Source organism: Neofelis nebulosa, chromosome 9, assembly GCF_028018385.1.
Source record: "Neofelis nebulosa isolate mNeoNeb1 chromosome 9, mNeoNeb1.pri, whole genome shotgun sequence".
Classification (NCBI taxonomy): Eukaryota; Metazoa; Chordata; class Mammalia; order Carnivora; family Felidae; genus Neofelis; species Neofelis nebulosa.
Genome location: NC_080790.1, coordinates 136803312 through 136828998, shown reverse-complemented (window position 1 = coordinate 136828998; position 25687 = coordinate 136803312). Strand labels below are relative to the sequence as shown.

The 25687-nt window shown below is 48.8% G+C and overlaps 1 protein-coding gene across 3 annotated transcripts in view; it reads right to left on the bottom strand.

Moving 5' to 3' along the window:
• Positions 1-1480: 1480 nt before the first annotated feature.
• The window catches only part of RAB22A (RAB22A, member RAS oncogene family), a 55286-nt gene continuing 31079 nt past the window's right edge, over positions 1481-25687 (bottom strand). Inside the window, exons 3-8 of one of the 3 annotated variants that reach the window (XM_058686070.1) lie at positions 22160-22241; positions 12255-12326; positions 12061-12167; positions 11331-11440; positions 6786-6917; positions 1481-1536 (exon numbers count right to left, since the gene is read on the bottom strand). In XM_058686070.1, the coding sequence (XP_058542053.1) occupies positions 6820-6917; positions 11331-11440; positions 12061-12167; positions 12255-12326; positions 22160-22241 (469 nt within the window). In that variant the 3' untranslated portion in view covers positions 1481-1536; positions 6786-6819. Of the gene's footprint in view, positions 1537-4034; positions 6918-11330; positions 11441-12060; positions 12168-12254; positions 12327-22159; positions 22242-25687 lie in introns of those variants that run through there. The other 2 variants (XM_058686069.1, XM_058686071.1) reach the window with 2 other exon arrangements.

Here is a 25687-nt window from a genome sequence, read left to right as displayed (position 1 = left end):
GGTGCTGCCCATCCCCTCTCTGGAAGCATGGGAGCCCCTCACCTAGAATTATCCAGCCTTCGCGATTTCCACCAGCGCTCGCTGGACGTGGCGGGCGCAGCCCACTGCCAGGCAGCCCCGGGAAGGGCGCCACATGCACTAAGGAGGCGGCCAGTGCCCTGCGTCCTTAAGGGAGAGCCCACCGCCAAGTGAGAAGAAGAGAAGTAAGGCAAGAAGTCTGTTTCGATCACAGAGAAGGCAAGACATCAATTCTTAAGAAGGTCAGAGGCATGATTGACAATTATGTGAATGACTCATCAAGCGAAATGATGGGAAGACTGAGCTGGAGGAGAGTAAAAAAAGAAAAATCTTTTCCGGGGCAATACAGCTCTGTCTACACAAGACAACAAATGGTTTAAACATGGAGCCACCCGTCAGTTGCTCTGACTGGCCACCTGCCGATAACTCCACCGCCTGTGCCCAATCGACCAGGCACCCCGACATCACGTGCGTGGCCCGCCCGAACACAAAGTTCCATCAACTGCGTAATAACCTCATATGCGAAGTCAGCAGGGGCACACAAACTTCAGCCTTGTTTTCAAAATGTTTCAGGGGCTAAAACGGACCGTCCAAGCACAAATTCGATGAGAAACGTGATCAAGCCCAAATGGTACTAGAACGAGGCCCCAGGGCGAAATGCCCGCCCAACAGCGTTCCAGAGTGGGGGTGGGTGTGCCGCCTGCCACGCGGCCAGCCTGGGGAGCCGGTGGGCTCGGACTCGCCCTGGCGAAGGAGGCGGGCTCCGCTTTTCTACAACCCGACACAGGATGCGCGAGTTTCCTGGACAATTTCGGTTCCGCGGGAAGATGACCGGCCTTGTGCACAGTATGCTGTTTGGACAGAGCTCCTTCAAACCGCTGCCTTAAACAATTCGCTTCCAGAAACCAGGACAAGTTCCTGAATCAAGAAGTGGCATGAAGACCAGCATGTTTTGTTTCCGCTGCGTGATTAAGGGGAACACGAAGACCTGCAGTTCAAGACTGCCAGTTAAAGAGGGCTTTTTCAAAAAAATCATTACTACCTCTCCCGTTCATGAGCTGAATTCTGGGCCCTTGGGTTCCCGTGCATGGAAAGCCACCCCGAATTTTGTCTGTTTCATTTATGAAGCATGTGGATGAGGTACGGGGCACCATACACATTTGAAAATGAACTAGCAATAGACACTTTTGCTGTTGTTAAGTCTGTTCAGACTCCATGGTTTTTTGTTTTTTTTTTTTTTTTAATTTTTTTTTTTTCAACGTTTTTTATTTATTTTTGGGACAGAGAGAGACAGAGCATGAACGGGGGAGGGGCAGAGAGAGAGGGAGACACAGAATCGGAAGCAGGCTCCAGGCTCCGAGCCGTCAGCCCAGAGCCCGACGCGGGGCTCGAACTCGCGGACCGCGAGATCGTGACCTGGCTGCAGTCGGACGCTTAACCGACTGCGCCACCCAGGCGCCCCCAGACTCCATGGTTTTAATTCCAGTGTCCACTGATGACACGTCCTCATCTCACCATCTAAAATATTCAATGCAATAAAAGGAGAAGATGGAAGGGTTAAGATTTTGCTTTTTATTAAACTTCGGGGCCCTTTTGTTTTGAAGCCAAAAATATTCTAGCATCTGTAATTGATTACACTCTAAAAGGAAAGAACACAGATATTAGTTATTTCTGATGGTGCAGACCATCAAATTAAAGTTGATCTATGCCGACTGGAAGTCCTTCTAGATTTGGAAAGTAAATCATTTTCCTATATACTCAGAGAATTCTGAAGGACAGACGGAGAAATATGGGGATTCTGTTTTATTTATTTACTTTCTTCATTACGTCTAATGAAACTTCATCGCATGAGGTCTCTCTTATCATTCTCTTAGATTGAAAAAGTAGAGGCTCCTGGAAAATGTAACACCCTTCTAATATTTTAGAGACTTTCATTTGCACACAAAACAGGACGAATGCCCCCAGAATGCCGTTAATGTTTTTTTTGCAAATCAGATCATCAAATTGCCTGGATTTCTATTCCTGGAAGTCAAGACAAGTAACTCTGCTGTCCAGGAGAACTGGCAGAGGTCGTTTCTTCCACTCCTCAGCTGAATTTCCACCCCACGCCCCTTTTCTAAAACTACGCAGTATAATGCGTAGCTCTCGGATAAATCTGTTGCTTGGACTGTTTTTTATAATAGCACCACAGGGGTTAAAATAAGTCTCCTAAACATTACCTTGCGTCGCTATTGAACTTTTGATGTACCAAGCTAACTGAAGGCAGGTACACAGTAATAGCTGGCTCCTTAAAGGTCCCTTCCATTGCTTCCTTTAAAACACACTGGAACCGTTAAGAGGTAGAGGGACTCCTGAAGTCAAAGAGCAAACACAAGTCGTGCTCCTAGTCCCCTTGAAACAAATTTAAATGAGGGAGATTTCCCACAAGCTCACACCATCTAGCTTATGGCTGCCTTTAACTTGCATCATTATGGAGGTGGGAGGAACATTTACAGACTACAGAGTTTAGAGCCGAGAGCCAGGGGCGCCTGGGTGGCTCAATCGGTTGAGCGTCCGACTTGGGCTCAGGTCATGATTTCACGGTTCGTGGGTTCGAGCCCCGTGTCGCGCGGGCTCTTTGACGACAGCTCGGAGCCTGGAATCTGCTTTGGATTCTGTGTCTCCCTCTCTTCTGCTCACGCTCTGTCTCTCTCTCTCTCAAAAATAAATAAACATAAAAAAAAAAAAAAAAGAGGAGAGAGCCAGCCTGAGTTTGTGGGCTGTCCCCCCCCCGCCCCGCCACAACCTTCTAAAGCAGGTGCCTAGTAGATATCCGAGGGCTTTCAGTAACTTTTCCCCAGAAGGAAAGGCTTCTCTCAGTACTCATACCGGTTCTTGCAAAGACGTGAATGTGTGAGGGCCCATTTGTCATGTATAACATACCGGGCTCCTATATCTTATATGACCAAGGGGCCGTGAAGCATGTTCTCAGTGTGCTCTGGAAAAAAAAGAAAAAAAAAAGGAAAGAAGAAAAAAAAAAAAAAACAAACCCAACCGGAAACAAACGAGGGGAAAAAAAAAACGCTTACAAGAGTTTATAGATCTTTAGCATCTCACCCGCAGAAGGTAACAGGTGCCTACGACCATGAACAAATGGCTTTCCAAGCTCTGAGGCTAACTTGCCAACTAGTGCCGTGTAACCTGAATCCGACCTGGCCGTTTGAACACAGTGCCGTGAAAGTACAGATATTTCGGTCTGACATCTCCAGGAAAGCCATGCAAGCTACCTAAAGGACATTTGCGTTACTTTATCTCCCAGAGTTTAATTTAGAAGGTCTCCTAGACCTGTTTTCCTTCTTGAGAACAGAGAAAAAGAAAATACAAGACTTAGAAGTTCTCAGATTAAATGTGGTCTTCTTTCCCTTTTTAATATATTGAAAAATAATGAGAATCGATCACCTCGAGAAGGGCACCAGCCCACGCAAAGGGGGGGGGGGGGCCGGGGGGAGGTCAAGCCTCTAATACAAACGGCTCGATCCTCCAGATACGGGAAGCGTCCGCTTCAAACAAAATCATAGATGGGCAACAAGGAGGTGTGTTATTTTAAAAGAACTAAATCTTTCAGTTGCTGTGCGTGGCACTCGGGCTGCCTGCGGCTGAAAAGCAGGTGATGGAGGTTTCATTTGGAACCAGAAGGGCTTCCAATAGGTACTTCTCCCTAATCACTTCTTACAGAGAGTTTAAAATGAAGGACACTTAATCATACTCTTACTTTATGTTCTTTTAATCACCAAATGATGGCTAATTAGTTATCATAGAATCAGAAAAACACTTGTGTGAAAGGAGAGTTCTGGAGACCGATGGTTCCTGGGACTGGACACCTGCAAAAGAGCTCATTTCAATTTCTCTGAGAGGAATCGATATACACTTGCAGCTAATTAGTGCTTTTTCTCCTTCCAGTCCCCAAAGTTTTTTCAAATGGCCCTTTGTCAGAAGGGAACCAAAAAGAAGATTTTTAGAGATGGGCTGTGTCTCAATTCCTCTGAAATCTAGTTTTTTTCCTCCTAAGGCAGAACAACAGAGAATGTACCAAATGTGTATCAGATCATTGCTTGGTCAGGTCGTTAATCCAAAGTGTGTTCAAAACAAAACACCGCTTCTGCCCCTAATATTCCTCTTTTGTATCACACAAGCAAACAAAACAAACGGAAACATTTCCCCCCTGTTTTCATGGGGTATGGACCACACGGATCTCAGATAAGAATCTGCTGCTGAGCAGGAAGGTGACAACCACGGGAGGAGCAGGGTCTCGTCCCTTCCCGAGATGGTCTGATGGAAACGAGGAGGAAGGAAGGAGGCACTGTCAGCATGGAGCCCGACGCGGGGCTCGAACCCACGAACTGTGAGATCGTGACGCGAGCCGAAATCAAGAGTCAGGAGCCTAACCGACTGAGCCACTTGGGCACCCCACCATCATCCATTCTCTGGATAAAACGCGTGGCTGCAACTCGACAGAAATGCCCTCGACAACGGGGAGGCGCATGAGATGTCATGAAGAGAAAGCAGCTGTGGGGGGCTGAGAAGCTGGCCCTCTTTGGGCCGCATGCAGCCAAGGGCACAACAGGGAGGGGCGCCTCCCAGCGCCTCGCCGGTAAGAGGCACGGGACCGCCTTCCCCTGCGCACCCAGGCACCGTGAAATCACCGACAGGTCTGGAGGAAAAAAATGTGCAGGTCACAGACTTGCAGCATCTTTTGGCGGAACAAGCCAAAAAAGGGCCACGCGTGCATCGCCTCAAAGTTAGGAGTCAAGCAACCTTTGTTTCTATTTTGTTGGCCTTCGCGGAGAGAGAGGCCCAGCAGTGGGGATGTCAGGGACATACCAGGGTGTGGGCCAGATGTCCTGCCCCATCTGGATATATAGGAAATAAAGTTCACCGTCCCCTGCCCACCCACTTCAGGTGTTAGGAGCCCACACTTAGAACCGTGTGTTTTTCTCTCAGAGCTAACTGCACGGTGGGAAGGCAGCAAGAGGCTGGGAGGGCAGAGTCCACACGTATTTTAAACACAACGTTAGAATTTTCCCTAGCCACATTCCTTCCATATGATTTCAGGAAGAGAATAAATAATTTCAAATGCTTAAGATATCCACCAGGGAAGAGGGAATCGTTTTTTACTTAATCTGCATTATAATTTTCCCATTAAAATCTACCCCTATCAAGTGGGGGGGGGGGGAGCACAGGGAAATGACAATTATTTTTAAAAGTTTCAACTGTTCAGTTTAAGGATAGCTCTGAAAACACAATTTAGTTTGCAATTCAAGCTGTTTCATTTCCTATTTAATCTTGTAAATTTCCTTCCCTTACAATACTCAGGTTGGAAGGGTGCCAAATTAGACCAGGAGCAAATTGTCACCAACTTCACTTCAGTGCTTTATTTTTAGATTATATTAAAAACCTCATTAGGCTCCCTGAGGGAAAGAGTGTTAACCACTAACAGAGGCAGGGGAATAAAGGAAACAGAAAGATAAGCTGGATTGTTAACAAGGAAAGCTCCCTTAAAACACTTGTCTGGGGTCGCTGTAAATGCTACAAGAAACTGATCGCCCAGACCAGGTGAAATGACGGGAACGTGGAGCTTAGTCTTTTACCCCCAGGCTAGGAAGGGCTAGTCAGGCTTGTCAGAGTGGCACATGTCTTTATTGTGATTTCCAGATGGGGTGTGGAAGGGAGGGGTGCGTGGAAGGTGAGGCAGAGACATCTTTAAAGGCTGAGAGCCAAGCTGCTCTGTGCCCTCGCACGACACGAACGTGCTTCAGAGGCTCCTGTGGACGGGCTGAAAAGCGGGCGGGCACACGAAGACACGGGGTGCAAGACTAAATGGAGTGCTGGAGGAAACATAGAGTTTATTCATGTATTTACATAATTTATAATCTTTAAGCAACGGTCTCATAAATATAGACTACAACTTTACATATGCTGAGCAACAGAGAACTGGCTTCCCCACCGTTTACACCGCTTTGCGCTCTCTCTTCTTCCTCTTTTTAAAACCACCGCTAGTCAGTTCCAACGTACGCAGTTTGGTTCATTCCAGGCACCTTCTCCGCCACCGCCATCTTGACCGCGAGAGCGTATTTAAAAAGGTGCCAGTAATGTATTTTGTGACACATACAGGACAAGGCCGGAATGCCAGCCTCGGGTGAGCCGTGCACCTGTTGGGACTGTATTGATTTGCTGGATGCGTCTCGGGCTAAAGTCTTCAAGGAAAAGTGCTTTTGAGATGGGGGGGGGGGGGGGTTATGGAGTCACTTCCATCGGGCCTATAAACAACCCACTCTATCTAGCTTCATACGATAATTGCCATCCCTCCGCTTACCGTCACCTACCACATCTTAAACGCTGCGACTCCCCGTAGCGGCGGTAACGGGACGCCAAGGAAATTACAATCTCCACAAGGTCTTTTTTCCCTCGAGAACCACAAAGGTGCTAATTTTCCCTTTACGAATGTTACATAAAACCTTGATTACAAAACTACTCAGCAGTTTGATCCTGCCATCCATACAATCACGCGTTCCTTTTCCGCAAGGTCAAGTGATACGGTCCCTTCCTTTGCACAGCAGACTCTACGGGATGGAGGTCCGCAGACTGAAATGGTACTGCTGCAGTCTCCAAAGAGGAAGCGGAACTGGCCAGTTTCTCTGAATCCTTTTTGCACAGAAGACCCTAAACCGGCGAGGCGAAACCTGCCAGCAGGGCCCCCAGCCCTCCTGTTAACTCTCTGGACCACCTACTTCATCATCACGCAGTCCGGAGGCCGAGGCTCGGTCAGCAGCAGCTTCGCTGCGGCTCGGAAGGCTGTCTCCGGAGCTTGAAGCCCTTCCCGCCAGACGGTGGGCTGGCGTCGGCGGACGGAATTCTTCGACCTAGACAGAGAGGAGAGGAGGGAAGGGAACGAGCTTTAATTTTCCAATCGGTTGGTTCCCAGACGCAACGATTGTGCACACGCAGCTCGACAGGTTTCACTAAAGTAAAAAGGATTTCACAGATTTTCAATTTTCGATTTATAGAAAAGCTGCAAAGATAATCGTAGACAGCTGTCGCACGTCCTTCACCCGGGGTGTGTTAACATCTCCCATTCCCACGGACCGCTTGTGACGATGAAGAATCCCATGCTGGCACATCTAACTAACTAACTAAGGTTCAGACTTTTATCAGATGACCGCGGTTTTTCCACTCATGCCCCGTTTCTGTGCAGGGGTCCACACGAGGATATCAACGTTGCATTTGGCAAAACCGTTTTTAATCAGAAAGAAATCACATGTTGACAAACGTTTTAATAAGCAGGGAACGTACGCACCCCGGTACACAAAATTCCACCATCGGAACATGCTGTCCCTCTGCCTCGGGGCAGAGCCACCCGTCCACAGACAGGTATGCACCCACGCCTCTAGCTGTCCCCCTCCTTCGGCCCCGAGAGGGGCAGCCACGTGCGCGGTCGTCCACGTTGCTGCTTCCGCTGAACGTATTCTGGGGGCTGTTCTAGCACACCACAGTTTTTCACGGCTCCGAGCTACTGCACTGCATGGAGGCACCGGAATTTATTTAACCCCTCCCCTGTCGATGGATATTTAGTTTGTTTCCCACACTGTGATGGTATTAACAACAGCGTAAAGAAGATCTCTGTGAACCGACGCGGAAGATAAATTAACAGGAGGGGAAGAACCGGGTCACGCTCTTCTGCCCCTGGGTATTCATCTGACACCTACACCACATTCCCAGCGTCTATCTAGCACAAATGCAAGAAGGACGTGCACTTTAAATTTGGACAGATGCCACCAAATTGCTCTCTGAAGAGGCTGTGCCACTTTATCCTCCTACCAACAACGCATGAGAATGAACAGGTTTCACTTTACTGCTCCGTGAAGCATAATGTCAATTTCGGGAGCAACCTTAAATCGCCATCCACCTACCCAGACGGGAACGCAAGAGTTGCGTCCGTGCACGGAGGCCTTCCTGAGGCCCTCCCACTTCCCAGCTCTCTCCAACACCTCCGACCCTAAAGTCAGTCAGGAGCCAGAAGCACGTTACTTATTTGCTTACGGAACTATGTTCCTTGAATCAGACCCTACGCTGTGCAAGGCAAAAGGTCCTGTCTCTCCGTCTTTGTTTCTGGGGTCTGTTGAGCACACTACCGGGAACGGAGGTATTTTGAAAGCGTGGAATGAATGGATACGGGCATCTTTCTGCACGAACGAGGCTGAGGTGGAACCTGCCGCTCTCGGGGCCTTGGTCGCCAAGCCTGGAGCCTCCAGCAGGCTGAGCGGCCCGCAAATTCAGGTGGGTAATACGTGACACGGTGTCTACACTGGAAAGTGTCCCCCAGAGCGTCCTACAGCGACTATTCAGACGCCTGTAGACACGGCTGTGAATAAACTGCAAATTTATTTACAAGCTTTACTGAAGCTTCTTGTTACACGTTTCCAACAGACGGATCGTGGAAACGCAGCTGGTGCTGACACCTCTGAAACAGTCTTAGAAGAAAGCAGAGGAGAACATCTTCATGACCTCGGAACAGACCACGATCTCTTAAGCAGGAGCCAGAAAGTGCTAACCGTAAAGGGAAATAAGGATAAACCGGATTATGTGAAGGTTTATAATATAATATATTATATTAGGTATAATCACATATGACAATATAAGGTATTACTAATATATTACATATTAACATATTATATTAAAAACCCCAGCTCACCAAAACATTCGCTTCACAAATGAAAGTCAAGCCACCAGTACACGTGATCAACGACAGCCTCGTATCCAAAGTAAGTGATAAACATAGTTAAGAAAAAGGCAGGTAGCCCAACAGGAAAACGGGCAAAGGTTCACAAAAGAGGATATCCAGATCTGTTCACATAAATGTAAATAAATATGGAGAAAGGGGCTCAACGTCATCAACTGCAGGTCGTAACTGCAGATCAAGACCCACAGAGCGGATGCGGCCACCAGCCTGAGTGTCCGCTGGTGTAACCGCTTTGGAGACCGTCTGGCAGCAAATTCCTATGGGGCACCTGCACACCCCGCGACTCAGCGATCGTTCTTCTGGGTCTAAAGAGACCCGACAAACAAGCGTGCACAGAGGGTGCACCCTGGACACGGAGCGGAACGCTCACACTACCACCGGCAATAGCTCTGAGCTGCAAACATCTCCTCAAACCCCCATCAACAGAACGGGTGACTACACCGTGGATGTCACCCCCTTCTCCACATGCACATGCACACACTCTACGGTAACGAGAGCAAGTCCGGCGACGATCCGGGTGGATCTGACAAATGCAACGTAGAACTCAAGAAGCCAGACGCAAAAGAGTAAATACAGTAGGTTTAAAAAAAAAAAAAAAAAAAAAGGTACAAAAGTAGGCAAAACCAATCTGAAGAGCTAGCGGTCAGGACAGCGGTTCCCTGGGTGGGGACAGGAAGGACAGGAAGGGCACGCGGGAGCTCCTGGGGTGCTGGCGGGTCTTGATCTCAGTCCTGATTACAGGAGAACACTCACTCTGTGAAAATTCCTTGAGCTCCGTAATTCTAAGCGCCCTCCTGGACGCGTATTCTGCTTCAATAAAAAGTCCGCATGCCAGGCACTGCGCTGATGCGTTTTACTACACCCGGTAAACAATAAACTCCATTTACGTCTCTCTAAATTTTTCTGATCTTTGGGAACATAGACTTTTTTATTTTTCACAGTGAAAACGAGCACGTACGTGCTAGTTTTTATTTAAGAGTTGTCACTGTTGGCATCATTCACTACCTTTGTTTTTAATACTGCTGAAGAACACGCCCAAAAAATGGCAACGATTCTGGCACGCTCACTCCAGCACACTCTTGGATGTTTCCGCTTGAACTGAAGAATTCCTGACTGGCCTCATGTTGCCTTTCAAGTATGTATTTGGGTAACTGCTATTTACAGTCCAGGAAGGCACTACACGTCATGACTTCAAACGCTGAAGTGAAGGGACTGGATGTGGGGCTGGAGATCAGCGGGCCAGTGGCCCTCTGTGGTGGCAGACGGCCTCGGCAACACTCTGAAAGGACTCCGAGGACTCTCGCACGGTACTCGGACGACGCTTGAATCGGTGGCCCGGTCTAAACAATGGGACGTATCACATAAAATCCAGACCCTGAACCAACCAAAACCATCGAAGAATAAAGATAAAAACCACCCCAGCAACTGGGCAGCCAGGGGCCTACATGCCAGTGTGACCCCACCTGCTGGTGCGGGGCCCCACACGCCAGCTGTCGGGGTCGCGGGGGCTGTCTGCGGCTTCCGCGTCCCAGGGCTGGGGGCCCGTCCCTGCCTGGCCGTGCTGGGTGCTGCGCTCCCCGCTCCCTCCTCTACACGATGGCCAAGTGCCCTTCCGGCCTCAGTGACCTCTCACCTCACACCGTCGACGGATCTGGACGAGTAAGTTCACCGTGCCCTGTCAGCCTTCTCCTGGTCACCTGCAAGTCTGACGCGTCCGGCTAACGTGAACCCCAGGTCCCTGCAGAGCTTGACCCGTCCAGTCTCACCTCCTCGGGGGGGCCCTCCCTGACCACCAGCGGACACGCCTTCCCTTCATCCCACACTACCGTTTCCCATCACTGCAGATCACCGGGAGGGATCTTACTCATATCTGTGCTCGCTGCCTGCCTGTTGAAGCAGAAAGTGCGCTTCAGGAGAGCAGGGCCACGCCTGTCTTGTTCACCGCCGTCTCCCCTGAGCCAGGAACGGTTCTCAATAAATATTTTGATGAATTTGAATGAAATGAATAAACACAGATACAATCTGTAGAGGGTCCCCAAGGTACGCGGCAGCCTCCTTCCATCTAGCAGCATCATATTAACACTTCTGGAAAGGGAAGGGGGAGGGATGGGAAGGGGAGGTCTTACTTTTTACTCTCCTGGTATTAATTTTTGAGGGTTTTCTTACAGTGGAGTCACACTTGAATTTCACCTCCCTTTATTGTTTTGTTCATCGTCGGTGACTCTGGATGGCTAATTGAAACACATTTAGAGAGACAGAGCGCAAGACGACAGCTTCCAGGACCTCAAGGCCCTGAGCGCTATTTATTCGGCAGCAGCACTCTTTTGAGAGGGGTCGCAGTCATCAGGCGGGGGCTCTCCAGCAATGAGAACACGAGCTGAAACCCAGCCGCCGCTTACATTCTCCAATCCCGTGCCACTGAGAACAGTGTCAGAGACCAGACTATTCTATGTACGGAGGGAATTCTCCCCAGCCATGTAATTCTGTATTAGGTTGCTCTGCACAGAGGAAACCCATAAGGCACAGAGATACTCACTAATTTCTATAAAGAGTTCATTTATGTTTATTGCGTTTTTCGCGCTGGTCTCCACAAAAATCGCGTGGATGGAGTCGGCGTAGTCCTTAGCGTCTCTCTCCATGACTTCTCTGGAAGGCAACAATTACCCGGTAATTAACCAGATTTGTGATGACAAAGGATGTCATGAACGGCCAGTGACTGAGCCCTGAAAACATGGTCCTCCCGATTACACCACTTATATGGTTCCACAGAACAAAACAAAACAGAACCCAGCAGTACGAGCAATCCAGCTATCTGATAGAACGGTCACAGAATGGCAAGGGGGGGTTTCCCTCCCCCCACCCCCCAAAGGAAAGTCCTCGCTTTGGGAATCATGGAAGTGGTCCAGAGAAATTGCCAATAGATGCGCCTTCCTTAAGGTATACATGTTTTCCCCTATTCATGGAAACGTACCCTATGTCATGGGAACGGGGTGGGGGCTAGACTAACCTCAGATAACGTCAAGTATGATGTCACCAGTGCTTAAATAGAGCACACACCCGTCTCTCTCTCTCTCTCTCTCTGTAATCTAATCACCCCCAAATGTCTGAACTCTTAATTTTTGTTGGAAACTTCAGGACTTCAACTGAACCAAAAGGAATTTTTCAATGTCAGAGATAAAATAAAAGCGAGATTCTTATATTGGATATTGCTCAGGAAGAAAAGGAACACATAATCAGCACCGTAATCTCCCGTTCTAATAACTTACCTGACGTCGATAAGATCACACTTATTTCCTGCTATGGCAACCACAATATTGGGCGGGCCATGCTGCCGGAGCTCCCTCACCCAGTTCTTTAATGTTGAAAATGTCTCCTGGAACACAAGAAAGGAAAGCGGCTGGAGGGCTAAGCAGCCAAAACAGGGGTTTCGGAACAGTCTAAGGAAAATGGAAAGTCTTACTTCTTTTGTGATATCATAAACAATTATAGCTGCAGCCGACCCTCGGTAGTACATGGGTGCTAAGGCACGAAACTGCGGAGAAGGGGGGGAAGAAACAACAAAATTGGGAAAGCGGGTTAAAGATGTTTTCTATTTGACTTTTAGGCCCATTATCCCTGCACAAAAGGTAATCTTGCTCTCAAGCCAAAGAAGATGACGTGATGCGTTAGAGCAGATGAACCGGTAATTACCAAAGGCAAAAAACCTTTAACGTAACGCTGAATGTCTCTCAGAAGATAGTTGAGAATACAGTTTTATAGGAATTAAATATGGTGCTATAAACAACTGTTTCAGCTAAAAAGGCTTCTTAATTGAACTCCGTGTTATAATCCCCGAATTCATTTGTTCAATAGTCCTTTACACTTTGGCTTGCAAAACTATCACGGAGATAAAAATAATGCCGTGAATCGTTCTCCAGAGAAGCGGCTGCGTTTGGGTGTCGTAAAGATAACCCCGTAATCTAAATGCTGATCGTACTACAGAAACGCGTCCGCGTTTGCATTCGCTACTCGGGGGACTCTGTAGCCTGCTTGTCTGATCTCTCTGCGCGCGTGGCAGTTCCCAAACGCGGGCGCGAATCTCATTCCGTTTCCGTGGATCTCACTGTCCTGTGCGGCCCCTCCCCACCCCTCGCACCCCCCGGCCCCCCGGCCCGGATAACCGCAGGGCCCCCTCAGCAGCCACCGCTCCCGAGGAGCGCGAGAGACGGAAAGTGGAACACGGGACGCTGCTTGCTGGGCATCTTGCTCAGTGGACGTGACGTTTACCTACAGCCGATCTTCGCTGTAGACCCCGACTTTGAAAGCTGAGCCCACCTACGGCTGACGCGATACCACTGTTCTCTGTTCTGGTGGCTGACCCCCAAACACAGGTGGGAGCCGTCGTCACAGCTGAGTATCTGGCACACGGTACAATTCACATGCAGAATTACAGATTTTGCAACTTCTTTTCCCATGAGCTTAACCCTTGGCTTTTAAACTTTTAAGTTAATTTGAGTTTCGTACAAGAAAGTGAAACTCTGACTGCAAGCTCTGTGAGGGAAGAGCATGTCTGCTCAGTGTGCCATCTCATCTCCGGAGCCTGTGCCTGGCAGGCTGTCGGTGAGCACGAATCGGGGAGCGAGTGAATCGGGAACGGTTTCAGGATGAGGTGACGCGACCAGCTGAGCGCCAGACGGCACAGCCGTGCGTATGAAGTGCTACTACGCTTTGGGAGAAAGATCTCTGCCTCTGGGGTGAAACCCTGACGATTTCTAAACAAACAGGTTCCGTATGCGCGAGAAAATAACAAAAGATGGTAAGGAAGAAAGCACTACGGAGCAGGAAGCTACGTTACCGGACGGAAAAGACCGTGGACTGGCTTCCACGGGGTGAGGCAGCACAGCGGGTGACGCGTTAGCTTCCCTTTCCAGTCCCTTCTTCCCTTTGTGCATTCGGTCATCCGTCCGCTGCTGTCACACACAGCGGACGCACAACGTTCTGCTAGTTCCAGGTGTGCGGCAGGGGACCCGACAAGTTTATGCGTCGTGCTGTGCCCCCGGTCAGGACGGCTGCCAGTCTGTCACCGCAATTACAGCACCACCGATCGACTTTTCCTGCCGCTCCTGCCCTCCTCGTAACTTCTTCATTCCGCTCCCCTTCACCCATTTTGCCCACCTCCCCACCCTGCTTCTCTCCCGCAATCACCAGTTTGTTCTCTGTATTTATGGATCTGTTTCTGCTTTTTTTTTTCAGATTCCACACATAAGTGAAATCATATGGTATTTGTCTTTCTCTGACTTATTTCCTTAGCATCATACTCTCTAGCTCTGTCCATATTGTTGCAGACGGCAACATCTCATTTTTTTTAATGGCTGAGAAATATTCTATTGTTATGTGTGTGTGTATATATATATACACACACGCGCGCACACACACACACACCACATCTCTGTATCTGTCTATCAACGGACACGTAGGTTGCCTCCATATCTTGGCTACTGTAAATAACGCTGCCATAAACAAGGGGTACATATAGCTCTTTGAATTAATGCTTTCACTTTCTTTGGTTAAACACTCAGTAGTGGAACTACCGGATCATATGGTGGTTCTGGTTTTACCGTTTGACAAAGCCCCACCCTGTTTTCCACAGTGGCTGCACCAGTTTGCATTCCCACCAACAGGGCACGAGGGCTCCTTTTTCCCCACGTCCTCACCAGCACTTGTTGTTTCTTGTGTTTTTAGAGACTAGCCATTCTGACAGCTGAGATGGTATCTCTTCGTGGTTTTGTGTTTCCCTGGTGACTGGTGATGTCGAGCATCTTTCTATCTGTCTGTTGAGCACCTGTGTGTCTTCTTTGGAAAAATGTCTATTCAGTTCCTCTGCCCATTTTAAAATCAGATTATCTGTTGCTGTTTTCTGGATGCTGAACTGTGTTAAGCTCTTTAAATATTTTGGGTATTAACCCCTTATCGGATATATAATTTTAGCTTTCGTTTTTAAGAGAAAAAAATTTTTTTTAATGTTCATTTATTTTTGAGAGACACAGACAAAGCGAGCCTGGGAGGGGCACAGAGACAGGAAGACACAGAGTCCGAAGCAGGCTCCAAGCTCTGAGCCATCAGCACAAGAGCCCAACTCAGGGCTCGAACCCACGAACTGTGGGATCGTGACCTGAACCGAAGTTGGACGCTCAACTGACTGAGCCACCCAGGTGTCCCTTAGCTTTCACTTTTGATGTATGATACTGGCAACAACCTTTATAAAGTTGTTGGGTTTTTGGTTTTCTTTTTAAATTTGTAAGGGTAAAATTCATGTAGAGAAATGCAAAGATCTTAACTTAGATAAAAGATCTTAAGTTTTGATAAAACGACCAACGTGTATGTATACATCCATGCAAACACCAAGCAAGATATAAAATATTTCTATCAATACAGAAAGTTCTTTAACGTCCCTCTTATCATACCCCTTCTTTATTCCTGATAATCGCTCTTGTCCCCAAGTCTATTTCATTGGTATTTGTTGATGGCGATGTAACCACAATAATTTCCTTTTGCTTATGATTTACACAGAATAGGCTTTTCCATTCTCTTATTTTCAAGCTATGTTTTAACAGTGAAGGTAATCTTCTTACATCAGTAAGTACATTAAAGGTAAAGGAACTGAATATTCCGTTTAAAAGGCAGACGTTATCAGACTGCATCAAAAACCAGGCTTGAACTATGTGCTGGTTAGAAGGTCTCCCATTTTGCTATTTGTTTTAGATTTATTTCATTAAAAACACAATCTTGTTTTTCCTTTCATCCCCTCTTTTTTTCACTATTTTTAGCACTCAATTTTAACATCTTAATTTGCCCACTAGCCTTTTAGCTACACCTTCTTGTATTTAAAAAAAAAAAAAAAAAAAAAATTTTTTTTTTTACATTTCTTTCTTTTTGAGAGACAGAGCACAAGTGGGGAGGGGCAGAGAGAGAAGGAGACAGAATCCCAAGCAGGCTCCAGGCTCCGAGCTGTCAGCACAGAGCCCGACGCGGGGCTCGAACCCACGAACTGTGGGATCGTGACCTGAGCCGAAGTCGGACGCTCGACCGACTGAGCCACCCGGGCGCCCCACACGCCTTCTTGTATTTTTAAGTGGGTGCTCTTGTGACTATAATACACGCTTTTTTCTGTCTATTTAAGAGTTTAAAATGCGCCACCTCACATAAAATATCAGGACCTTGCAAGAGTCTAATTTTTTAAACCCCATTGGTCTCTGTGCTGTCAAATGTTCAAAGTCTACATGTACTAGAAGCCATACGATCCAACGTTAGGATGTTTACATTCATAGCCAGTAAATAAGAAAACAAAAGACAGGCTTTCCTCTTCACCCTTTCCGGCAGCCATTCTCACGGGGACGAGTTGCCACCCGGCGGTGCGTCCGTCTGGCCAGGCAGACTCTCTGGGGCTGCGGCTGAGTCTTCTCTGCTCTTGTTCGTCTACAAAGGTCATTCCTTTGACTTCATATTTGAGAGAGAATGCTGGCAGACGGGCATCTTTCTGCTCTCAGCCCTTTCAGGATACCTTGTCCCACTGTCTTCCAGCCACCGCTGTCTTGGTGACAAGCCGGGGCCCCCCGCGCACTGCTGTTCCTTGCGCACAGTGTGTCTACTGTCCCTGATGCTTTCGAGGTGACCCTCTTTGACTCCAGTTTTCAGCAGTCTCTGTGGTTTCTTCATACTGACAGGTCTGCCAGAACTTCCTGGATCTGTGAGTTGATGATGTGTTTCGCCAAATCTGGGAAACTTTCTTGGGAGGATCTTCTCCTTGTTTCCCCGGTCTCTTCACCACTGCTGGGTCTCTAGTTGCACAAATCAGGTTGTCTGGATCTGTCCCAGCAGTATGGAGACAGTGTTCGGATTTCCTGCTCTTTCTCTGTGCTGACTGGCTAACCTGTTTGCCACCCGTGCAGGGGAGTTTCTATCGTAGGCACTGCGGCTTTTCAGCTTCAGCATTTCTGTCGGTCTGATCCTTAGTTTCCTTTCTGTGCGAGGGTCCCCATGTGTAGTTAAGTCAGTAAGACTACTTTTCCTTGAAGTCTTTGAACATATTTAAACTATCTGGCTTCTATTAGCCCGTCTGAAGAGTGTTAAAATACCAGACACTCGCCCTGACGTTGGTTTTACACGTGGCCAAGGAGGGCCTACTTGGGCCTACTTGTGGTCTGGGACGTGGTCTCACCTGCAAGGCCCGGCCCTTCCGAGGTTCCAGCGGAAGCCCAGGGTGTCGTGCTGGCACTCCTCTCCAATAAGGCAGGACTGGACTCCACCTCCGGACTCTGCTTCTCCTGTGACGAGCAGGGGCCGAATCTCAGCTCAGCCTTGTCACCGCTCTAGCTGTTGTTTTTCTGTCCGGTTCCTTAGCGTCTCCGCTGTGCATTTGCAACTGGGGGTCAAATGGAGGCTTGAGGGGAATTCATGAGCGGATTTTAGAGGTCGCTTCCCTGTTGGGTCCATCTTTTCTGGGATTTGCGCCCCCTTTTCCCCAGCGTCTCTAGCAGCATCAAACTCTGTCCTCAAATACCACAAGCTAAAAACCAGGGCTTTCTGTGTGAGTCCTGGCTACCTTGTGCTGCATGGTCTGGAGAGTGGCCTCTGGGGAAAAGCTCCAAAAAACATGAGCCTCACCGTGGCCATCCCTTCTGTAGTCCCTGACTACTTTCGGCAGTGCCTTCAGAATCGTTTTTTAATGTTTTGTCCAGAGTTTGTATACAGTTGTTGTCTCTGGGAGGGTTAGTCCCTTATAAGCCACTCTGCCGTTATTGACACTGAAACTCTTTCCATGACCTTTTGATGTAAAGAAAGAAAGTGGTAGTTTAAAAAGACACTCAGAGGACACCTGCACATCTCTGCTCCAAATCTGTCTCTGGATCAAGGTTGGCAAAACTTTTTCTGGAAAAGACCACGTAGTCAAGATTTTGGGCTTTGTGGGTCATTTGATCTCTGTCACAGCTACTCAACTCTACTACTAAAGAAATCTACTGAAAGCAGCTATGGACTACATCAACAAAAAAGCACGGTTGTATAGCAATAAAACTTTACTTCTGGAAACAGGCGGCAGGCTGCATTGGTTGACAAGCCAGTGTCAACCCCAGCTCTAGCATGATACTCAGCTACTACACGTTTTCCGGATTTTAAAACAGGACAGTAACAGACTTTGTGCCTTCCTGGCGCTCTGACCTCTGGGAACGGTCATCAGGAGAATCCACATTAAGATTCCGAGTCATAAACCTAAGGACTGGACACAGCATCTATTAGATTGTGGTTCAGAAGCTTTCTTGGCAAAAGTGTCTGAAATGTTTCTCCATTTCCGGGGTATTTATGGGATCTGTGGAGCTTGCGTGCGTGCTGCTGGCTCTGCCTCCATGCCACCGCTGACGTCCTTGTTAGTGAAGGATGACTGGTGGAGGGAGGTCACTTCAAATGAATTCACTTAGGGTAGCAAATAGTGACACAAAGATCTGACAAAGGCACTCTCTTGAGAAAATAAATTTAAATTATGAAAACAAGTTTCACTTCATGTGATGTTAGGGAAAACATTGGGTTTATCATCGCAAGCACGAGCTAGTTTCCTGAATGAACACTGCATCGAAGTTGATTGAGGACCTGTGATTCTCCTGATGAAACAATATGCTAGCACAATACGATGTCTGTCTTTCATTTCATGCTCGACTCTCCTATCCTGTCATAAAAAGGAAATTTTCACAAAAGTATCTGAGGACTCCATCAGCTTTTCCTAGGCTGCTCAACTCTTTGGTCCACAAATCATTATCTTCTGAAACACTTATATCATCATCCTTATCGGTATTTTCCTCATCATTTAACAAGATCCCTACTGTCCGTGGTTTTGCATGACATTTGTGAAGTTCTCCAAAATCACTTTCGTTGATGTAATGAAATCAATTTGCAAATCGATTGCAACCGGACCATCAGAAAGACAATCCACCTGCCAAAACCATAGACAGCAACAGATGCGAGGGTCCAATGGGGAGGATGTCTGAGCGGTCGGTTCATCAGAAAGGATTCTCATTTTATGACGCCTTTTGGTTCCATGATGTACGTTACTACTGTAGAGAACTGAACAACACGTATGCAAATACCAGAACTTTATAATTTGAGGCATGCAATACTCACATGGTAACAGTAGGCAGAGGATCTGTCCTTCTCATCTGTGCAAAGATAGGGCTGGCAGTCAAATGACATAAGTCCACTGACATCAATACTGTGTGCCAGGGGCTGAGAGCACAGACGTGACACAGTCTCTGCCCACTAGGAGCTCACAGTCTAACAGAAGACACAAGTGAGGAAATCGACAATCCCGTGGACGGGGGCAATCAAAGACCGTGTGGGACACAAGGAAATACTCTGAAGAGTTCCTTCACTGATCGGTTCAACCAACGATCATCAGTGCTTTGTCAGGCACTATGCTAGGCCACAGGAACAGGGCAGTGAACAGGACACTGGTTCCAGCTCTTGTCAATCAAGTTCAGTAGACAGGTCATCTAACTGCAACCTGTAATGAGGGTCCTCAGGAAAATGAACAGGGGCAGTGATGGAGCACGCACTGGGGTCCTGCTTCGGTACAGGGGGGGTTAGGGAAAACTCTAGGGTGTGTCATTGAACCCGAGCCTAACAGGCTGGGCCGGCGGGCCATGTTCTGAGCAGAGGAAGAGAGTAGAAGGAGGGATGTACCTAAGGCCTGAGAGGCCAGGGCCCTGGGGCATTTGAGGAACTGAGTGGAGGCTAGTGGGCTGGAACTCAGCGGGTGAGAGGGTGGATGAGCCAGGAGGGGCACCGGGGCTAGAAGGCAGGGCAGGCCATGCAGGACTTTGCAGGCTGCCATTTAGGCCTTGGCTATTGTGAGAGAAGCAGTGGGAAGCCACTGAAGGAAGAGAGTAGCGTCTGATTCCTGTTTTCAGAAGATCCCTCCAGGTCCTGTGAGGAGAAGAGACACAGGGTGGCAGGCTGGGAAGGGGGAAGCAGGGGACCAGTTAAAAGGCCACAGAGACCCTCTGTGAGTCACAGGTGGCTGAGAGCGGAGCGCTGGCAGGAGAGGTGGAGGGAGGTGACCGTATGTGACGTACACTCAGAAGACACAGCTGCCCGGCACGCGGAATGAGCAAAATGTGAGGGCAGCTGAGGAAGGACGCGTCCAAGGCGACTTCCAGACTCGGGTGTGAGCAACGGGGGCAGGCGGCAACGCGGTCACTTCTCTGAGAAGAGCAGGGATGCTAGGAAAGCCCCCCTTGAGGAGACATCAGAGGTGAGTTTGGAAGGCTGGATATGAGCTTTCTAGGCTCAAGTGGGAGGGAGGGTATTCTGAGCCGAGGGAACAACAGTGCACAGGGACAAGGGGAGGGGACCGCATGGCATGGTGGAGGACCATAAGCAGTCTGGTCCCAAAGTTAAACTGGGGGGAAGTGACGAAAACGGAGTCTGGCCGAGTGTGGCACACTCAGGTCTCAAAGGCCTCGCCCAGGACAAGCTGGCAGTCAGAGCAAGCCCACGGACGGGTCTCGTAGGAGGCTCACGGCATTTCAACCGTCTGTGGTCGGCTGTCACACGTTTTGCTTTTCTTAAACCCCGTGCGGCCTGGCTGGCTTGGATGTCACTCCTGCCCCGTAGCTGGCGTTCCTCTCCCGACGGTCTCCCCGGCACGGGGTTCCACGGGGCGGCTCTCCCCAGCCCTGCCCGTCCGCCCGCCCGCCCGCCGCCCATCCCCTAAGCCAGCCCCCAGCTTCGGGTCAGGGGGAGGCAGACGTGCATCCCGGAGCAACCGCCCCCACCGCAGAATCAATCACAAGTGGGGCAACAAGAGGCAGGCGAGCCAGCTAATTACAAAACTTCCAAGAACCTGCTATTATGGTAGCGGTAAGGGAGAGGCGTAAAGCGCTGTTACTCTTTTTTTATGTTCTAGAAAAAAGAGATGTTATCCATCATGGTGTATCCTAGGACAGGCTCTGATTCAAAGTATAATGGAATCTATATTCTAGCATGATTCTTTATGACGAGGGTTTTGCTGGATCATCAAAAATACGGGAGGGGGTAACTGGAACTTGGGGATTCGGTGAAAGGTACATATGTTATTGGTACAAAGAGCCACAGGCGTTCTCGGCTAACGGGACAGACGCCAGGGCTGTGTCTACAGATACATTCACAAAGGCTACGGGAAGCCACGCTTGTGAAGGCTGGGAGAGTGATGGTTAGCGAAGGTCTAGCTGTCTTCCCTGCTCCATTCTAGATGCACAACACAAACAGAGCAGGAGTGGGGAGTGGGAGATTAGGCAGACATAGCTCAGATGAGTGATTGGCCGCAGGGCACGGCATCCAGCGTTAAAAAACAAACAAGAAAACGACAGAAGAAACCAAACAGAGCCAACTCGAGACGTGAAATCTGTACAAATGTACGGTGTCTACGTCTAGGACAACAGTAATGGCTTGTTTTGCCTTCCTCCATTTGTCTGTGACGACTCTTGTCAGATCTGTTAGCACACGCGGTATCTATGGCGTCTTAGATAAGACCGTGACGACAGACTATTTCTCCTGGTTACTTCTGCTACCCTTTTAAGAGCTTCCGATAGCGCCGTGCATCCATCAGATGTTCTGTTTTGATAGTACTGCTTGAAAACAAAATTAAACAGCAGCTGAATAATGGGGTGGCTGCCAGAGGCCCGACAGGGAAATCAGACACGGAGCCCAGAGGGAAAGCGAGGCAGCAGGGAAGTGTCTGTCCCCTTCCCTGCCTTCCCACCCCTGTCCGCCACGGGTGGGCCTCAGGAAATCCCACTCTGCACGGGATGCCCTGGCCCGGGCCCCACCCCCGGTTCAGGCTCTTCCTTACGCAGAGAACCATCTCGGACAATTTTATCGTCAGGCGTTTATTAACTAACTGCCTATTGCTCAGCTCCGTGTTAGCTCATCCGTTTCACTTAAACCTCAAAGTTTATATGCTGTAAAGTTCCCTCTTTAGCTTTTAAAAGGCAGCTATAAATGAGATGTGCTTAACTCTCCCTTTCTACCGCTAATTCTTTTATATCTTTGCTAGAGGACGGAGCCCCAAATTACACACGGTGCTCTGAGTGGGATTTTATCAGGCCTGTCAGTCAGCATTGACTCCGAGACACTAAAAAGTATAAAGATGCCCTCAGTGCCCATTATCACTTTCTCCATCAGCGGACTTTGTGGCTCTAATTGAAAAGAAAAAGGCTGGCCCACGCAAATGGAAATAAATGCGTCTCTGGTGCGCAGGAGAGAAGTTGAGTGACGTGGAACGATGGGGACAACGACACTTTGGTCGGAGCTTTACTGTGGGCCTCAGAAGAACACATAGTAAATTAAAGGGCAACTTACTCGTTCTTGTCCAGCTGTATCCCAGATTAGGAATTTGTGTAGCTCATTTTGGTACTGGACAGTCTTGGTCATAAAAGATGCCCTATAAAGAGAGACCTAGATGATCAGAATACTTTTATTTAGAAATAAAATACTTTTATTTAAAGCACGACGCCAGCCCCAGTTGGAAACATCACTTAGACTTAAGCTCACACTCCCGCTCCACCCCATCCCCTAATCGTGGTCCTCTCTGGAGTATTTATGGGAGGCCCGGGCGCTAGCTGCATATGCTGGGTCAAAAGAAAGCATTCGGCACATCTGCCCCAAAGAGTTCCTTGGTTTGGGATCGCCTAAGCTCCTTATCCAAAGAACCCAGAGACGGTCTGGTAATCTAGATATGGACCTCCCTTGCAAACTACACAGAAGCTGTTATGAACAAACATGGTATCGTGGGAAAACTTTCTAGAAAAACCCGTGTGTCCAGGAAGCGAGTGCACTAATACAAACTAACAGGTCGTTGCGGTTTGTGCTCCCCATTCCCCAACCACACGACTATACAAGTAGCCGAGTGAGAGGTAGTGCATCGCTAGAGTTAATAAACTTAAGGTGCCAAACAAGGAGCAAGAGGATGGCCGAAGAAATGATGACCCTGGGGGCCACTTCCGAGTTCCAGCTGACCCGGCGGCGGGCCACACCAGCCCTCTGGGCCTGACCCCGCCCTCGATGGGGAAGGAGGGACGGTGGGTAGGTCTCTCCCTCTGAGAGACCACTCTGCCCCAAGGCCTTGGAAGGTCCCTAGCGTTTGGGGGTCTTCCCCTCTTTGGAGATCCTGTGAGGAGCCACGGTGGCCCAGAGCGTATGCCTGGACACTCCGGGGGCTCCTGGACACAGGCTCAAAGTCCTGGGGCTGGGCTCAGCTCCAATGTTATCTTCTACCCGCGTCTCAGGCAGACAGCTCCCTCCTGGGAAGTCCTTTGTCCCCCAGGCTCCTCCACGTGGCCTATCAGGCTGCTGGCAGAACCCAGAGATGATTATACCTTCTTTTGTACTGGATAACAAGCCTTCTGGGGCCGAGGGCCAAGTCGTACTCTTAGAATCCTACCCTAATCATCTTAATCAGGACATGAATGCGATGGCTAGGCATTTTCAAATACACAGGATGTCTGAAATACTTTTTGAGATTCAAGTTAATTGTGCAAGTTCTTTAAGAAAGTGCAAGCTGAAATCCATAGAATGACGTTCTGAAGAATCACTGAGTTTAGAGAAGTATCAGAATCCTTAGTTTTAAAAACTTAAACTCTAATACAATGAATGCCTGGCAATATTTGTATCAGTTTATGGTTTAGCAAGCAGCCTCTGGAATAGTGACTGTGATGAGGAAGCAAGATCACATTTATTGGACAGGTACTATTTACTGGATATTTATTTACTGGAAATTTACCCCTTGGTATCCTTAGTAAAGTGCTTTATGCATAGACGGTGCTCGATAAATGGTTATCGTATCAAAAACTTCTGACGACCCACCATGATTAAATCAGGATGTGCGACGTGATCTCTCACTTAGGAAAGATCTGAGCATTCAAAAAGCAGTGTTTCTTGTGAAGATTAAATGCTATGAGGCATGGGGAAGTGCTTTGTAAATTGTAAAGCACTACACCCATACAAGGTATTATCATTATTATTTAAAGGCAGCTCCAGGAAATGTTTTAGTTTAGACTCTGCAATTAGTCCTAAAAGCTTACAGCTCAACTCTCCATCAATTACGGCTGTGGTGTTACATTTAAGAGTGACAACAGGCATCCAAGAGGCCTGTGAACAGAACCAATGCACCCAACACATCCATTTTGGCCGCTCAAAGAGCAAGAGAAGAAATATGCTTCAAGGAGACAAAAAGACGAGAAAGGTATACGCAACAATTAAAAGGGAATGTTTCATTCCAGAATCAGAATTCCCCAAAGTTCAACCCATCCGCCAACGATTTCTCCTTTAACGAATACACGGGTTCACTACTCAGACAGGTGAAAGACACATAAAATGGCAGCTGCGATGCAACATAAGAATCTGACAGATTAAATCCAACTTCCTGTCTGACCCGAGACCACTCTCCCAGCTCCCCACGGTCGTCACTCTTGACACACCTCCTTCTTGTCTACACGGAGCTCTGGCGAGTCAACTGAGCTCTGCAAGCTCAACTTAGGTCTTCTTGCGGCCACATCTGCTGGCTTCTTGTTCTTCGTGTCTGTAGGAATCTCATCTGTCCTTCTGTCTCGACCACCCAGAAAAGTCTCCGGGCTTTTTCTTATGAGAAGCGAGCACATTGGCAAGGGCTCGACAGCGCGAATGCGGCGTCTCATTCATCGCGAACACCCACTGATGGCGCACCAGAAGGTCGAGTTTCCTCACTGGCCCCCAGCACCCCAGGCCCACCAGATGCTGGGCATTCAAGGAGCGGACATTTCAAAGCACATATGACTTCCTAGCCCACAGCAGCTCCAGAGCCTGCCCTTGAGGCCTGGATCACATCTGCAACAAACAAGTTAATGCTTAGTTCATCACACCCCTTTGGTCTACTGTCTTTGTTATCACTGAACATACTTACAATCCCCAGTGTGCTGGGGGGTGCAGGCGGCGCTGAGTTACAACCCCTGCCCCTTACAGTCTGAAGACAAGAGAGAATCAAAGAAACGAACTCTGACATAGCGACAGTGTCTGAGCAAGCACCCTTTGGGAAGACCCTCTTAGGGCATCCTTTGACGTCTGTCTTAGGAGAGACAGTGGGGGGGGGGGGGAGTTATACCAGGGGGCCAGAGGCAGGAGATGGAGGGAGGGGGCTGATGTGGATGAGATTCAAGGAACTAAAGGAGTGGATGGATGGGACGGGCCTCAGAAGTCAACCGGAAGTGGAGGGCCCCAGAGAAGAGAGGGTGGCTGGGGAGGTTACCTGGCCTTCCACTCTGAATGAGTCTCGTGTGACTATCATCTCCGGGCCCAGAGCTGCTCCCTCCCCTCCAGCCGAGGCAACCCGGGATTCCCTAACCAGTGCAAGCAAGGTCTGGGGTCTGCCTTCACAGTCCCCGGCTTTCTCACTGCTCTGGCTCTGCTGCTGTCCTTCGAACCAGCACACAGGAATGACATCGGCCTATCAGAGTTCGACTGTGGCTTCGTGTGACTTACAAATCAGGGAGTGGTTTTTCCTGTTCTCTCCCCCGATCCATCTCTAGCTAGTGTGGGGCGCGGACCATTCTCGAATGGACCAGACAGACGCGCAGCTGCATCCCCGGCCACGGGCACCAAGTTGAATGTGCCAAATCCCAGAGGAGAGGGAGGGGGTGAACCGGGGCCAGAGACCCAGCCCCCTGGTCACAAAGGTAATTGCGTTTGGTTCTAATGTCCGTGAGTGCAGGCACACGTCCACAAGCACACGCGCCCGCTCACCCACACGGACGCCCACGGAGAGGTACCGAACTCCCCGCCTGGCTAGCACCAGAAAAGCTGAAGCCAGTCACCGGAAGGAGGGGCTCCCTTTCCCCGGGAGGCCAGTAAGTGCCG